We start from the raw sequence: 16217 nt of genomic DNA, 5'->3' as shown, positions 1-16217 counted from the left end.
ATAAATTCTAATTAATTTTTTTTTTTAAACTACATATATATATATATACGTATACATACATATATAAATAAAAAGATTGTCCATTATTATTATGTTTTTTTTTTTAATTACAAAATGTCTAATAACCACCACCACCACCATAAAAATTATTTGGATTATAATAATTCTGAGGAGGAGAAGGGGAATTTCTTGGATAACTAGGATCAATACCAGGAGAATTTGTTCTAGAATGATGTGGTTGTTGATAAGGAACTCTATTAGGAGGTGGACGTGGATAAGGTGGTTGAAATGGTTGTTGATAAGGAGTTTGTTGTGGTTGTGGAGGGAAATAACCTTGCTGTGATGCAGGTGGAGGAGATGAATTATTATAACGTGGACCATTATGATATGGGGCGCCACCAGAATATGGTTGTGATGAAGGAGAATATTGTTGTGGTGGAGGAGGAGGACGATTATATTGTTGTTGTTGCTGTTGATACTGATGCTGCTGTTGTTGATGGTGATGTTGTGGATGATGTTGTTGTGGATGATGATGTTGTTGTTGATGTTGTTGTTGATGTGGATTTTGTACAGTACCAGGAGGAGGGAATAAACCAGTATGACTTGTAGGATTATAATCAGCGTTTGGTAATGATGAAACAGGAGTTCCGCTTCCTGGAGCAGGATGATGAACAGTCATTTGTTCGTGAATTGAAACATCATCAAATGATTGGGGTTTTGCTTTTTGTTTAGGTGCTCTTGATCTCTTTGAATTCCAATACCAAATTAATAAACCTAAAACTATAAGGAATGATATACTTGTAAATATTCCTATTAAGACTTTTTTCGCTGTACCAGCAGTATCATTCTTATCCGATAATGATTGATCTTTTATTGGTGGACCAAATATGAAACCAAAATTTCGACAAGATCTTTGATAATCTTCAAAGTTTGCCGTCTTTATATTAGGATTTTCATTTGAAAAACATGTTGATATACAAGATGATAGCGTATCATACGCTTCTTGATTACACATACAACTCGCAGTAGCACTATCTAAAAAAATAGAAGAAAGTTAATATTTTTTTTTCAAAATAAATTTAAATCCATAAAAATAACAACGACGACAACAATAAAAAAAAAAAATATTTCTTACTATCAACACTATATTCTAATGATGAGACATTACTAGGAGGAGGACCGAATTTCGTATCACAAGGAGCCAATAAATCATTTAATTTTACGCAAGGAGAACCATCTTGAGTCGAACAAGTTTCTGGATCTTGTGCTTGAACAAAATTTTTTGAATTTACTACCAGTAGTAAAATTAATACAAAAAATTTGTTCATACTTTTCTTTCTTTTTTTTTTAAAAAAAAAACCTGTTAAAACTTTACAAATAAAAAAAATATTTAAAATAGTTTAGTTTATAGAATAAAATAAAAAGGTGTAAAGGTCGTCGTTTTTTTGAAATCTCGAGTTCTTTTGTTAATTCCGAACATGTATATGTTTAATATAGTTTGTGAACTATTTTTTTCTCAACGAAGAGAAGTTAAATAAGCGTGAATTTTTTTTTTAAAACTTGTTTTTCATAAACGATAATTTTCATACAAGAACGGAACGAAGGAAGAAAGAAGACAGGTTAAGTTTACGGAGGAGACTGAAAAAAAATTTTTTTATTAAGCAAATAAAAGTGAATTGCTCTAAAAAGAGTTGTGTCAAAAAAAAAAATAACATGCATATTATGCATCTCCTCATTAAGCACCTTACCATATTAATATACGACTAGATTCGATTACACCAATTTAGATTGTTTGTTTATCAGTAATGTAATGATTACAAAACTGTACAACACACCCCAGCTTAAAATCCTTGAAACGGAATTTGCCGGTGAGCACAAAAGTGGTAAATCAAATCTTTTTCAAAAAAAAAAAGGCACCTATTTGTTGTGTGCTATTTATAGATTCCCCTTAGCAGAATTTATAAATGATGACCATCAGGAATTAAGTTTTCCTGAATTTCACCATTTCCAAAAATAAATTTATTGCATAAAAATAATTAATATTTTATTACAATGAACCAATAAACCAATTGAAGATGCACAAAAGAAATAAAGATAATATAAATTTTACAAAGAACTAAAAATTTTATATGTATAAAATATAAGAGTAATGAAGATTCTTGCGGGTGTTGATTCGATGATCTTTTTTTTGGAGGCAAATTTTCCGAATAGAACAAATAAATTTAAATCCGGTTCTTGTTTATTTGATTTACAGACCCTCATTTTTAAGATATCTATTATTAATAGATGATATTAAGATTTCGGAATAAAGTAGGGGAGGTAGCACAAGTTTTGTAATCTGCGGATTTTACATGTATTTATAACAATAAAAAAAAAAAGATTTTGATTAATAATTAAATTAATTAAATTAATAAATTTGATGAACTTTGTCAACTTTGAACTTTAAAAAAAAAAAAATTTTTTTAGAATCAAAAAAAAAAAAAAAAAAGATTATTACAATAATGATATCATATTGTGGTACTATAAATATTACAATAATGTAATTCAGATAATAACAAATTCGTGGTTACAAAAACAAGAGTTTTCTTTCTTTTTTTTTAAAGAAAAAAATATATATATAATAATAGGGATACACAATTTTTCGTGACCTTGTTTGTTTTTATTTGCCCGATTCTGTAACCCGGAATTTTTTATATTTTGCATCTGCTGATATGAAAATCAAAAATGTTTTACTAATAATATCATAAATAATAAGATATAAATGGTATAATGAAAAATTAAATTAATTTTAATTAAATTTTTTAATAAATCTAAACCAAGTAAAATCATTAATATTATTAAAATAAATAGTAAACACGTTTTAAATATTATTAATTGTGTTTTTATTTTGGAATTATCTTTTCAATATAAACTTATTTCATTATGAAATTATTCAAAAAAGGTAACATTTTTGTGACATTATTTAAAAAGGTAATATTTTTGTAATATGAATAATAGAGTAATTTGACGCCAAGATAATCGGGATATTTTTTTTTTCATATTTAAATAAAATCTTGATCTTTGCAATGACTTTCTAAAATTAAATAAACTAGGACAGTCGAATATTCGAAATATTTGAGATACTGTATATATCAGATATATAAATAGTAATACCCAAAGTCTATAGTAATAGTAAATGTAATAAATTTTAAAACGTAATGAGAAATAGCACTAACATTTGTTTCACAAAAATTACAAAATTGCATAATGTCAACAAACGGTATATTTTCCGCTAGAAACCTTCTCGTAAAAATAGTATAGTACGTTATTTAGTATTATTATGTACTTCTGATACACATAATATAAATAAATATGTAGACGTACTGAAAATGTCATTGAAGAAGAATTTGTGTAACCATAATCGAATAATGATTAATGAATAATGATCAAAAAAAGGACGTTATTATTTCATTTTTTAGGTAATTTATTAAAACTTACCATAAACATAATTAGTTACGATATTATTATTATGATTTTAAACTATTTCTTAAATAAATTAAGTTATTGTCAATTTTATACAAAGTTCAAAGAAAAAATTGTTAAATTACTTCATAAATTATGATTTTCCACTGACTTTTAGTAATTATTATGAAAGGGTTACATGAAAATCATAGTAGTAAAATTTATATTTTCCCAAATAAGCTAAAATTTAGGTATAAAAAATCAAAAAATAAAATGGAAATGAAATATGGTACCCTGTTAGGTTTTTTAATAGAAATTTTATGTTTAAAATTCTTTATGAATATTTCAGGGGTCACTTCGAAGGTAAAATTCATATCTATGTTAGAATCATATAATAAGGAATATATTTTATTCTTTTTTGAATAATAAAAATAAGAAATTTGTACACGTTTTTTTTTTTTGTTATATTAATTTAGGAAATTATGAATAACTCCTATTTTTCTTTTCATTTTCGGCCAAGAATTAAATATATTTAAGTAAATAGTGGTGGTTGATCATTACATTATCTTACCGTTCTGGTCAAACTTAAGTTTACTATCAATTACTAAAAATGAAATTTATTAAACATGACTGACTGAAATATATGTATCTGTAAAATAATAGGTGAATATTTACAGTAATTTTATTCCTTGAAGGCTAACTTACAAGGAGATCCAAAATCCGTCCATCCGAATAATTCGATGCATCATCCGTTATTCTGTAGGTAAATCCGGATTTATCCATCAGATGAATCTGTTATCCATTATTATCCGTTGATATAATAAGGAAATATCAATACTCATCTTTTTAACAGTTTTAAAAAGTCTCAAAAATTGTGAAGGTATAGTCATGTGATTTTAAATGCCGGCCAGCACTATTGATGTTCTGCCAACACTATGATTAACTTCGGGATATCCGGATATTCATGATCGAATATACGGGCTTTCCGGCTATCGGGTTATCTACGGTTATCCCGATCGTACATTTATAAAAAAGAAAAATGAATAGATCAGCGTAATCTTTTATTAAAGCCTAAAATTTTTTCGTAATAAAAAAAGTTAAAGGGTGAACAATATTAAAATAATGTAACTAAGAGAACTTCAAGATTTTTAACTAAATACAAGAAGTAATTAATAAAAGTATTGATGACATTTCCAAAGAAGTGTTGCTCATCCAAATACTGTAAATATGGATTTCGTTCTAAATGTGTCATAATTTAATAATAAAGAATTTAGTTAGTTTAAATTATATAAAATTATCACATATTAAATAAATAATATTGTCAACTTTTGTGATCCTAAACGATTTCATTTATATAAAGGGTGGAATAACGAAAAGCAAGAATGATTTATACGTTCAGCCATTATATATTATAAAATATATCGAATAACTTAAGATACTAAAATATTTTAATACTAAAATAATTACAGTATACGATATGATACTATAGTTTGCGTATAATTATTAGTCGCACAAATTGTGATTATTGAAGTAAATCTTTCTATCATTTTAATCGAACTTCCCATATCATTAAGATATCCCTTGAAGTTCCTGCTGCTATTGAAATGTAGGCAGTGCACGAAATTTAAGTCGAATGTTTCATGCGCAAATGTGCAACAAAAAGTCACGTGCAATTTGCGTAAAATTTTTTCAAACAAAATAAATGATATTATTAACTATTAAACATAATAAATTTATTTGATAATTATAGTATTATACTGCAGTACTGCAAATTCACAAATTATAACTCAATTTATATTGTTTAATTTAATAATACAATGGGTAATTATGTGTTTCAGAATATGCGCAAATTTTAAGGGTTGCGCAATGCGCAGATCGGAATCAAAGCATCAAAAATGTAATCTGCGGAAGTAATCTGCGGAAATTAAAAATCAAAGGTTGCGCTCCGCAGATTCCGCAAATAGATTAAATATAGGTATTTATAATTTTAATTTTGTTTACAAAAATGTTTTCACTATCAAATTCTTTTTTAAGTTTGTTAACGGAGTTCTCGGAAAATTTGTTTCGGAATTTATTAAGATTTTATTAAAATTTCCGGTTTAAAATATTTAAAATATTTCTATAAAAAGGTTCTAAAACCATATATATAGAATTTAAACTTTCGAATAATTAATAGCTATCATATACTATTAATAAAAGTATATAAAGAAACAAATTTTCACGAATCATTTTTGAAATTAAAATTATGGATCAATCAAATAAATCGAATAAAACATCATTAATTAATAATCAAAAACAAAACATATTTACACCAATTCTTATATATAGGAAATGTAATGAATGTAATAAAAATAGAAAAAAATTCGATAAAACTCAACAAATATGTCACTTATGTATTAAAGCAAAAACTATTCCATTAAGTGGAAATAAAGTTATTGATGATTTTATAAGGTACACGCAAACTAATAATTATGAAAAAGATAGAAGAATGGAATTTGTTCCTTTTGATAATTTTAAAGATGTATCATTTGTTGCTGAAGGAGGTTTTAGTAAAATTTATAAGGCCATATGGATTAATGGTCCAATAACTAATTGGAGTGAGAAAAAACAAAAGTATAATCGTAGGAAAAATATGACAGTTGCTCTCAAGGAACTTAATAATTCTAAAAATCTTAATTCCAAAGAATTAAATGAGGTATTTTACATATTATGATACTTATATTGATCATTAATTTCAATGTAAAATAACTATACTTTTTTTTTATTTAGTTAAAAATATATTATTCTTGTAAATATAGAACTGCATATATCAATAAATATTATGGAGTAACTCAAAATCCTGCTACCAAAAATTTTATGATAATTACAAATTATTATGAGTTAGGAGATCTTACACGCTATATAACCAATAATTTTTTTAATATTACTTGGAAAGATAAGCTAAGTAAATTATTTGATATTATTACTGGACTTAAACTTATACATGATTCACATATTATTCACAAAGATTATCATAGCGGAAATATTTTTATTAATCCATCAGCAATAACAGGTGATCTAGGATTAAGCAAATCATCGTTAGGAAATGATGAGGATAACGATATATATGGTATTGTTCCATATGTTGCTTCTGAGGTTCTTCGAGAACAAAAATATACCAAAGCTTCAGATATATTTAGTTTTGGCATGATTATGTGGGAATTAATGACAGGTAGAAGACCTTTTCGGGATAAAAATCACGATGCAGAACTTATTATCGAAATATGCGATGGAGTTCGTCCTCCGATTGTTACAAATGTACCTGAAGGTTATATTGAATTAATGCATCAATGTTGGCACTCTGACCCAAATGAAGACCAACAGCCAATGATCTTTGTAAGATTTTTGAACGTAATAGTAAATTAGGTTATCGACGTGAAGAGAGCAATCCAACTAAGATTGCCGAGTCACCAGATATTGGACCTGCCACAGCAAATAATCCAGATGCCATCTATAGAAGCAGATCTTTAAGTGCAATGATAAAATCTGCTGAATCTACAAGAAGTTTGGAAAGTCAAAATATTCGTCTAAAATTCGGTAGGTAATTTATCCTTTAAATTTACTGTACAATTATTAAATTTTAACATACATTTTATTATATAACCTTAGAAGGCAAAAGAAAGTTTAATGATAGTTTATTTAAAGGTAGAGTATAATAAACATTTTTTCATTATATAACTGAAATACTTAAATCTTTGAATTAATTAATTTTATTTTTATTAAAAAAAAAGCAGATGAAATTAATAAAAAAATCAAATTACCTGAAAATAATGGTAAGATATTAATTATTTTAGATATATGTTTTTATGAGATATACTATATATTGTCATAAATTATGTTATCCATCGACGACAGAACTTGAATTAGGTATAGATATTGATATTGATATTCAATCTAACAATAATGGTATGTTTAAACTATCGCTTATTAACATATAATTAAATTTATTATTTCATGAATCAAATTTTTATAATTTGTAGATTATATTACTGAAGAAATTAATTTTGATATTGACATCCCGGCGGGTTGAAATTGTTAAAACAATCAGTTTTTTCAAATATATTATTTTTTTTTTTTTAAAAAAATAAAAAATTATATACTGTAAATAAGATTATGATATAAATTTCAATTCTTTAAATATGTATAAATCAGTGTAAATTAGCATTTTTTAATCTAAAATAACTAGGTATGAACCAGAATAAAAGGAATCATTTATAATTGCCATGCATCATCATCTTCAAGTTACAAAATTCTTTTAATTTGATCGGTTTCATTTACGATCTATGTTAAGATCTTTCAAATTATAAATTCTAGCAATATTAACACTTTAATACACAACCTAGTTTATGGTTAACATTATAACTATCATTCTTTTAATTAGTACTTCGATTCAAGTGAAATTTGCCATCTAGTAAGTTAAATAATGATTTAATCTGGATGGATGAAACTTTGTTTAATGATAATCTGAATAAAACCATTATATTAAAATTTTAGTCTTATCAACATTAAATACTATTAAATATGACGTTAATAGTTAAAATCTGATTATTAGTTTCAAAAATAATTTTAAATTTAACGTTCCAGATGAATCCTGACAAAATCTGGTCCAAACCACAAATTTAAATATTAATTTTCAGTTTAATGCAGATCAATCCAATGAATTGACCTCAATGACCTGTCTAAAAAATTGTCACTAATAAGATCTCATTACAACCTTCCCAAAACATTCATAATTATTATAGTTGATATCTTGATAAGTAATATCTTGATGATTTTATTTTTAGGTATGAGAGTAAATTATTAATCATTGTCGTATACAACATACAATAAATATTATTATCAATAGTGTTGTAGATTGCAGATTTATTATTTTGTACATTATTCTAGAAATTTTTTCGATAATGGTGTGTGTTAGCCGAAAAATAATTAGCCGCAACGTAATCCGGACCCAGCTCAGGTGTATATCGTGCGTCGTGGAATTCCAGGGGATTTTCTGTGGTTAAACCGGATCCGGATGATCGGCAGTCAGGAATTCGGCTCCGTTTCGGCTAACTACACCATTATAATTTTTCGCGGCTTTTTTCAAGTTTAATTTTGGTCGGAATTTCAAGATTTTTTTAGCGAAAATTAATGATAGTTATTATTTGGTAGGGACTCTCCACATTCGGTTTATGATACTTAATTACTATAGTTTCAGGCCTTTTACTTGGCTCACCTTCTTCATCTTACGGTGGATTAATTACCACCCACAACTTGCGTTAAATATCACCGAACTGTGAAGCAGTTCGGATAATATTCTATTAACGTATAATATTTTACCTGTAAAATTCAATATATGATATTTAATCTAAATGACATAATGCGTCAAGATATTTATGCAATAGTAATTTATTTGTACCTTAATCTAAAAGATATCAATATATCAAAAACAGCATGATCCTATTTGGCTGCATATAACAAATATAATATTTAGTTTACGAATCACGCATCACACTTCAGTAAGCGTAAGTGCGTAACAATTGATAATTACTGCGCAACTTGAACAATTTCATATACGAAATTTTATTTTTTTTTTGCCTAGGGAACTTCTTGCGAATGTTACTACTATCAAATTTGTTTTGTTTCGAAGTAATTTGAATTTTGAAATTTTGGAATTTCGTTTAAAAATATTTTATAAAAAGTTAGTTCATCACGCAACCTGATTATAGCATCATAATTATATGATGACGAAGAGAGAGTTTTCCTTTTTGTTGAAAATGTATTTATAGGTTATTGTTCCATCGTATATATTATATTTATAATTTATTGTATACATAATTGTATTTGTTGTATGTGTTGTCTTTGGCGTATTTGGCGTTAAAGTTTGCAAAGTAATACATACTAATTTATATTAGTACCATTTCTCTTTTTTTATATGTTGTGGAGATAAAAAAAAATTCTTAGGTTATTATTTATAAAGATAAGGCGAAAATCTTTAGGTTATAATTATTCTGAAACGTTTAGAAAAAAATCTAATGCAAGATAAAATTATATTTTTTTACTTGTTACTAATTCGTTGTTATAATTTGGTTCGTTAATCGAACGTTTTAAAGTTTTAAGAGAGTAAGCTGTTTTTGTTCATGAATAGGAGAAAAAAAGAATTATTCAATAAGAGATTAGAAGGAAAGGATTTTTCTTTAGCTTATTTTCCTTTGTATTTGTTTTACTTTTTCAATTTTGAGAAAGAAATTTAGTTATAGTAGGTAATAAATAAAATAAAAAAAGTAAACTTAAGAGGACCCAGCAGCGTAAAATAATGTGTAGATCCTTCCTTCTTTGGATAATTCCAGGCGACATTATGTAATTCCGGCCCTGAAGAGGTGCGTAGAGCTAATAGTAAATCTCTTGTTGCCTATTTATATATTACTGTTAGCATAAGATGCAGTATTTACAGTATTAGGTATTAATGGTATTTAAGCTCAAATAAAGAATTCTTTAATAAATATCTTATATTATTAGTAAAGGAAAAAAGTATATATAGGAATAAGATTTTACAAATCCATAAATTTAAATTTTAAAATTATGGATCAATCGAATAATATAAATCATTAATTAATCAAAAACAAAACATGCCTAATCCAATTCTTACATATAATAAATGCAATGAATTTAATAAATAATTAAAGCAAAAATTATCCTATAAGTGAAACTAAGAATTTAAGTCACATAAAACCTTGACCTATAATCATTATTCATATTTTACTTACAATATAAAATAATTCATCAATCTTAATTAGAAAAGGGATCATAGAGAGTATAACCTAAGTTGTTTCGGAAAGCATTAATGATACAACTTCAGTAAACGAATTTTATGATAATATAACTATTACAATTTATAAGAAATAATGATTATAATATTACTCCAAGGCAATAATATTAATAAAATTTTGAAGTATAGGTTTAAATGAAAAATAAAAATATAAATGAAACTTAGTTTCATATCATACTTGTATTTAATCATATTTGGTTCTATTTACTTTATTGTAAAAACTGTAAAAGTACATACTAATAAAAATCTTTTCCATAACAGAAAGATAATCCAACAAATTAACAGAATTATTAATTCTTAATTATACATTCCAAGCATTCAGAATCTTCTCGAACTAAAATTTCAGTAAGTTGCGACTTGTATAATATGCTTGTGAATGATTTTGTGTAATATAAGCTTTTGTTTGTTCCTGTACTAAAGCTTTGTTCGCTTCTACAAATTCCAACATATCATTTTTTAATTGATTATCAATGTTAAATACTTCATACTTATAATTTCCATCCCTATTTATTCTATAATATTCACTAATAGATCTAATCCATTCAGTTATAATACTTTCAAGCATTATTATGGTTGGTCTATTGGAAGGATTTGAATCCCAACATTTTTTCATTAAATCTATATAACATTTTGGAGTATTTTTTATAATTTCAGGACGTTCCCCTCTACAAATACTCAAGCTAAGGTGATGATCATGTGCTTCATGATTAAATGGAGGAATACCCGATGTAAACTCCCATATTATCATTGAAAAACTATAAATATCACTTGCTGGAGTATAGGGTTTTTTTCTTAATATTTCAGGCGCCATATAAGGTAAAACTCCATAAATTTCATTAACTTTTATATTATCAGAATCTTGTGAATCACTTATAGGTTTACATAATCCTAAATCAATAATAAATAACTCATTGTAATTATCTGACATTAAAATATTACCATCATGAAAATCACCATGAGTTAAATTTGATTCATGAATTACTTTAAGTCCTAATATAATTTTTTTCAATAATTTTAACTTGTCTTGCCACTTAAATTTAACTATATCAGATAAACATTTTCTCAAACTTCCTTTTTTTGCATAACTCATTACTATTATATAATTTAAATTATTTGGATCTTGGGTAATTCCAAAGAATTGAATAAATTTTGAAAATGATTTTTTCTGACAATTATAATGATATTTCCACTATACATATAATGATAAAAAAATCGTTAGATTTTTGAAAAAAAAAAATTTACTATTAAATATAAGTACTATACCTCATCCAAAAATTTAGTATTTAAACTTGATGAATTATTAAGTGATTTAAGAATGACCTCATAACCTATTTGCCTATTCCATTGTTGCTTGTCAAAATTCCAACTATAAATAGGTCCATCTAGCCAGATAGCTTTATAAATTTCGCTAAATCCTCCTTTATCAAAATAATTGACATTTGACAATTTATTATAAGGTATCCACTCTAAAATTTCGTAGCTGTTTTTAGCATTTATTTGTGCTTCTTGAATAAATTTATCAATAAATTCATTTTCACTAGACCACTTTGAAAAATCTTGTTGAAATTGTTTAGTATTACATTGTTGGCACCACTGGTAATCAGTATATGGTTGCTTGCATTTATCACATAATTCAACACCATTTTTAGGGTTCATTTTGTTACTTTCTACTGCTTTTTGATGCCAATAAAAGGCTCTTTCTAAATTATTTCCTGTTCCTTGTCCATCTTTATAGCATATGGCTAAACTAAACATTGCATTTTCATCCCCATTTTCTGCTGCTTTTTGATACCAATAAAAGGCTCTTTCTAAATTCTTTTCTGTTCCTTGTCCATCTTTATAGCATATGGCTAAATCAAACATTGCTTCTTTAACACCAAATTCTGCTGCTTTTTGGTACCAATAAAAGGATTTTTCTAAATTCTTTTCTGTTCCTTCACCATTATTATAACGTATGGCTAAATTAAACATTGCATTTTCATAACCATTTTCTGCTGCTTTTTGAAACCAATAAGAGAATTTTTCTAAGTTCTTTACTGTTCCTTTTCCATTTTTATAACATATGCCTAAATTAAACATTGCTTCTTTAATACCATTTTCTGCTGCTTTTTGATACCAATAAAAAGCTTTTTCTAAGTTCTTTTCTGTTCCTTCTCCATTAGAATAACATACAGCTAAATTAAGCATTGCTTCTTTAACACTATTTTCTGCTGCTTTTTGATACCAATAAAAAGCTTTTTCTAAATTCTTTTCTGTTCCTTCACCATTTTTATAGCATATGCCTAAATTAAACATTGCATTTTCATTATCATCTTCTGTTGCTTTTTGATACCAATAAAATGCTTTTTCTAAATTCTTTTCTGTTCCTTCTCCATTTTCATAACATATACCTAAATTAAACATTGCTTCTTTAACACCAATTTCTGCTGCTTCTTGATACCAATAAAATGCTTTTTCTAAATTCTTTTCTGTTCCTTTTCCATTTTTATAGCATACGGCTAAATTATTTATTGCTTCTTTAACACCATTTTCTACTGCTTTTTGATACCAATAAAAGGTTTTTTCTAAGTTTTTTTCTGTTGCTTCTCCATTTTCGTAACATATGCCTAAATAATACATTGCATTTTCATCACCATTTTCTGCTGATTTTTGAAACCAATAAAATGCTTTTTCTAAATTCTTTTCTGTTCCTTCTCCATTATTATAATATATGCCTAAATAATACATTGCTTTTTTATTACCATTTTCTGCTGCTTTTTGATACCAATAAAAGGCTTTTCCTAAATTCTTTTCTGTTCCTTTTTCATTTTTATAGCATATAGCTAAATAAAACATTGCTTTTTCATTACTATTTTCTGCTGATTTTTGATACCAATAAAAGGCTTTTCCTAAATTCTTTTCTGTTCCTTCTCCATCTTTATAACATACGACTAAACTAAACATTGCATTTTCATAACCATTTTCTGCTGATTTTTGATACCAATAAAGGGCTTTTTCTAAATTCTTTTCTATTCCTTCTCCATTTCCATAACATACGGCTAAACCAAACATTGCTTCTTTAACACCATTTTCTGCTGCTTTTTGAAACCAATAAGGCGACACAAAGTGGTAAAAATGGTTTTCATGGTCCGGCCGGGTCAGTTTTGTTAAGTCTTAAAAAAAAATTTTTTATATTATTACTATGCCGGGTGAGAATTTTTTAAAAATTGAAAAAAATTTTCGCATATAAAATTTTTGAAAAAAAAATTAAAAGCCGGGTTGCCGGGTTATTGATGAAATTTTTATATTATGAAAACCATAAAATCAAGTTTGTATGGCCTAAAAGGCTTTTTTTAAATTATTTTCTGTTCCTTCTCCATTATTATAATATATGGCTAAATAATACATTGCTTTTTTATTACTATTTTCTGCTGCTTTTTGATACCAATAAAAGGCTTTTCCTAAATTCTTTTCTGTTCCTTCTCCATCTTCATAACATACGGCTAAACTAAACATTGCATTTTCATAACCATTTTCTGCTGATTTTTGATACCAATAAAAGGCTTTTTCTAAATTCTTTTCTATTCCTTCTCCATTTCCATAACATACGGCTAAACCAAACATTGCTTCTTTAACACCATTTTCTGCTGCTTTTTGAAACCAATAAGGCGACACAAAGTGGTAAAAATGGTTTTCATGGTCCGGCCGGGTCAGTTTTGTTAAGTCTTAAAAAAAAATTTTTTATATTATTACTATGCCGGGTGAGAATTTTTTAAAAATTGAAAAAAATTTTCGCATATAAAATTTTTGAAAAAAAAATTAAAAGCCGGGTTGCCGGGTTATTGATGAAATTTTTATATTATGAAAACCATAAAATCAAGTTTGTATGGCCTAAAAGGCTTTTTTTAAATTATTTTCTGTTCCTTCTCCATTATTATAATATATGGCTAAATAATACATTGCTTTTTTATTACTATTTTCTGCTGCTTTTTGATACCAATAAAAGGCTTTTCCTAAATTCTTTTCTGTTCCTTCTCCATCTTCATAACATACGGCTAAACTAAACATTGCATTTTCATAACCATTTTCTGCTGATTTTTGATACCAATAAAAGGCTTTTTCTAAATTCTTTTCTATTCCTTCTCCATTTCCATAACATACGGCTAAACCAAACATTGCTTCTTTAACACCATTTTCTGCTGCTTTTTGAAACCAATAAAAGGCTTTTTTAAAATTCTTTTCTGTTCCTTTTCCAACTCCATAACACATGGCTAAACAAAATATTGCATTTTCATTACCATTTTCTGCTGCTTTTTGATACCAATAAAAGGCTTTCTCCAAATTCTTTTCTGTTCCTTTTCCAACTTCATAACATATGGCTAAAATAAACATTGCATTTTCATAACCATTTTCTGCTGCTTTTTGATACCAATAAAAGGATTTTTCTAAATTCTTTTCTGTTCCTTTTCCATCTTCATAACATATGGCTAAACTAAACATTGCATTTTCATCATCATTTTTTGCTGCTTATTGATACCAATAAAAGGCTTTTTCTAAATTCTTTTCTGTCACTTCTCCATCTTAATAACATATAGCTAAATTAAACATTGCATTTTCATCACCATTTTCTGCTGATTTTTGATACCAATAAAAGGCTTTTTCTAAATTCTTTTCTGTTCCTTTTCCATCTTTATAACATATGGCTAAACTAAACATTGCATTTTCATAACCATTTTCTACTGCTTTTTGATACCAATAAAAGGCTTTTTCTAAATTCTTTTCTGTTCCTTTTCCAATTTCATAACATATAGCTAAATTAAACATTGCTTTTCATAACCATTTTCTGCTGCTTTTTGATACCAATAAAAGGCTTTTTCTGTTTCCATTTGGCTGTTTTGGAATTTTTTTTTTTAGAAATACTTTTTTTTTATACAATATGTCATAAATAGATACTAAAGAAATATTTTAACTAAAAGTAGGAGTTTAATAAGAAAAATTCCGATGCACTCACTGATTTGCATTGAAAATTTCTTTAAATCATATTTTGTGTAACAACTGTGGCTGTCTTAACTCTTAAGTGTCTTTGTGATTCATGTGACGTAAGTAAACAAAACAAGAGGTAAAATTTGTTGATTTTCTTAAATATAATTTTTTATTACCAGTTACCATTAGGGTTGGATTAATCTGGTCTGGTTTAGCCTGGTCCCAAAAAGACTGGTCTTTCAACCTGGACTGGACTGGATTGGGACCAGACCGATTTAAACTTAAGAAATTTGTCCCTATGATTTTAAGCTTCTAAATTATGCAACGTTTTTTATTAAACAGTTAAAGAATGTTGCGGAACATTTTTTAACATGTAATTTAACAAATGAAAAAACGTTTCGCAACATTTTTTATTAAAACAGTTAAAGAGCATTGCAAAACGTTTTTTAACATGCAATTTAACAATAAAAAACGTTTTATAACGTTTTTTTATTAAAACAGTCAAAAAATATTGCGAAACGTTTTTTGACATATAATTTAACAAATAAAAAATGTTTCGCGATGTTTTTTTAATTATTTTAACAAAAAACGTTGTGAAAACATTTTTTATTAAGTAATTTAATAAAATAAAATGATTTCTCACATTTTTAATTATTGTCCGAAGCGTAGCGGAGGACATTAACGGTTAGACACATTGTAATGCAAGGTATATCTATCCGCATACGTAATTAACAAATAAGATGTATTATTGATTATTATCACGTAATCAGATTTCAGTGACGCGTCTGACACGTGAATTTAAATGAGTGCTTCGGACATTGCAACGAATCCTGTTACCTAGTTTTAATGAGTCATTTTTATTGGATATTAATTATATGGATCGGTCTCCGGTCTGGACCGGTCCTCAGATCTCAGACTGAAGACCGTGAAGACCAGTCCCAAGACCAATGCAGGACCGGTCTTTGCT

The 16217-nt window shown here is 26.7% G+C and overlaps 6 protein-coding genes across 6 annotated transcripts; 1 reads left to right on the top strand and 5 right to left on the bottom strand.

Moving 5' to 3' along the window:
* Positions 1–118: 118 nt before the first annotated feature.
* On the bottom strand, positions 119–1328 carry OCT59_009407 (uncharacterized protein; the record flags this gene model as incomplete). Its single annotated transcript, XM_066133530.1, has 2 exons — positions 119–1035; positions 1136–1328. The coding sequence occupies 2 exons, from the start codon at positions 1326–1328 to the stop codon at positions 119–121; spliced, it is 1110 nt and encodes a 369-aa protein (XP_065999962.1).
* A 4358-nt stretch (positions 1329–5686) lies between these two features.
* Positions 5687–7510, top strand: OCT59_009406 (uncharacterized protein; the record flags this gene model as incomplete). The annotated part of the gene is made up of 7 exons (XM_066133529.1): positions 5687–6136; positions 6211–6748; positions 6847–7017; positions 7090–7125; positions 7212–7253; positions 7336–7386; positions 7461–7510. 7 exons carry the CDS (start codon positions 5687–5689, stop codon positions 7508–7510), a joined length of 1338 nt encoding a protein of 445 aa, XP_065999961.1.
* Positions 7511–10622: 3112 nt separating this feature from the next.
* On the bottom strand, positions 10623–10853 carry OCT59_009405 (uncharacterized protein; the record flags this gene model as incomplete). Its single annotated transcript, XM_066133528.1, has 1 exon — positions 10623–10853. One exon carries the CDS (start codon positions 10851–10853, stop codon positions 10623–10625), a length of 231 nt encoding a protein of 76 aa, XP_065999960.1.
* Positions 10854–11460: 607 nt separating this feature from the next.
* OCT59_009404 (uncharacterized protein) lies at positions 11461–13339 on the bottom strand (the record flags this gene model as incomplete). Its single annotated transcript, XM_066133527.1, has 2 exons — positions 11461–11477; positions 11869–13339. The coding sequence occupies 2 exons, from the start codon at positions 13337–13339 to the stop codon at positions 11461–11463; spliced, it is 1488 nt and encodes a 495-aa protein (XP_065999959.1).
* Positions 13340–13606: 267 nt separating this feature from the next.
* OCT59_009403 (uncharacterized protein) lies at positions 13607–13891 on the bottom strand (the record flags this gene model as incomplete). Its single annotated transcript, XM_066133526.1, has 1 exon — positions 13607–13891. The coding sequence occupies one exon, from the start codon at positions 13889–13891 to the stop codon at positions 13607–13609; it is 285 nt and encodes a 94-aa protein (XP_065999958.1).
* Positions 13892–14158: 267 nt separating this feature from the next.
* On the bottom strand, positions 14159–15091 carry OCT59_009402 (uncharacterized protein; the record flags this gene model as incomplete). Its single annotated transcript, XM_066133525.1, has 2 exons — positions 14159–14793; positions 14890–15091. The coding sequence occupies 2 exons, from the start codon at positions 15089–15091 to the stop codon at positions 14159–14161; spliced, it is 837 nt and encodes a 278-aa protein (XP_065999957.1).
* Positions 15092–16217: the final 1126 nt, after the last annotated feature.

The sequence above is a fragment of the Rhizophagus irregularis genome, chromosome 17 (assembly GCF_026210795.1).
Source record: "Rhizophagus irregularis chromosome 17, complete sequence".
In the NCBI taxonomy this organism is placed as follows: Eukaryota; Fungi; Glomeromycota; class Glomeromycetes; order Glomerales; family Glomeraceae; genus Rhizophagus; species Rhizophagus irregularis.
The sequence above is the reverse complement of the archived record's forward strand: the minus strand, read 5'-3'. Positions and strand labels throughout refer to the sequence as shown.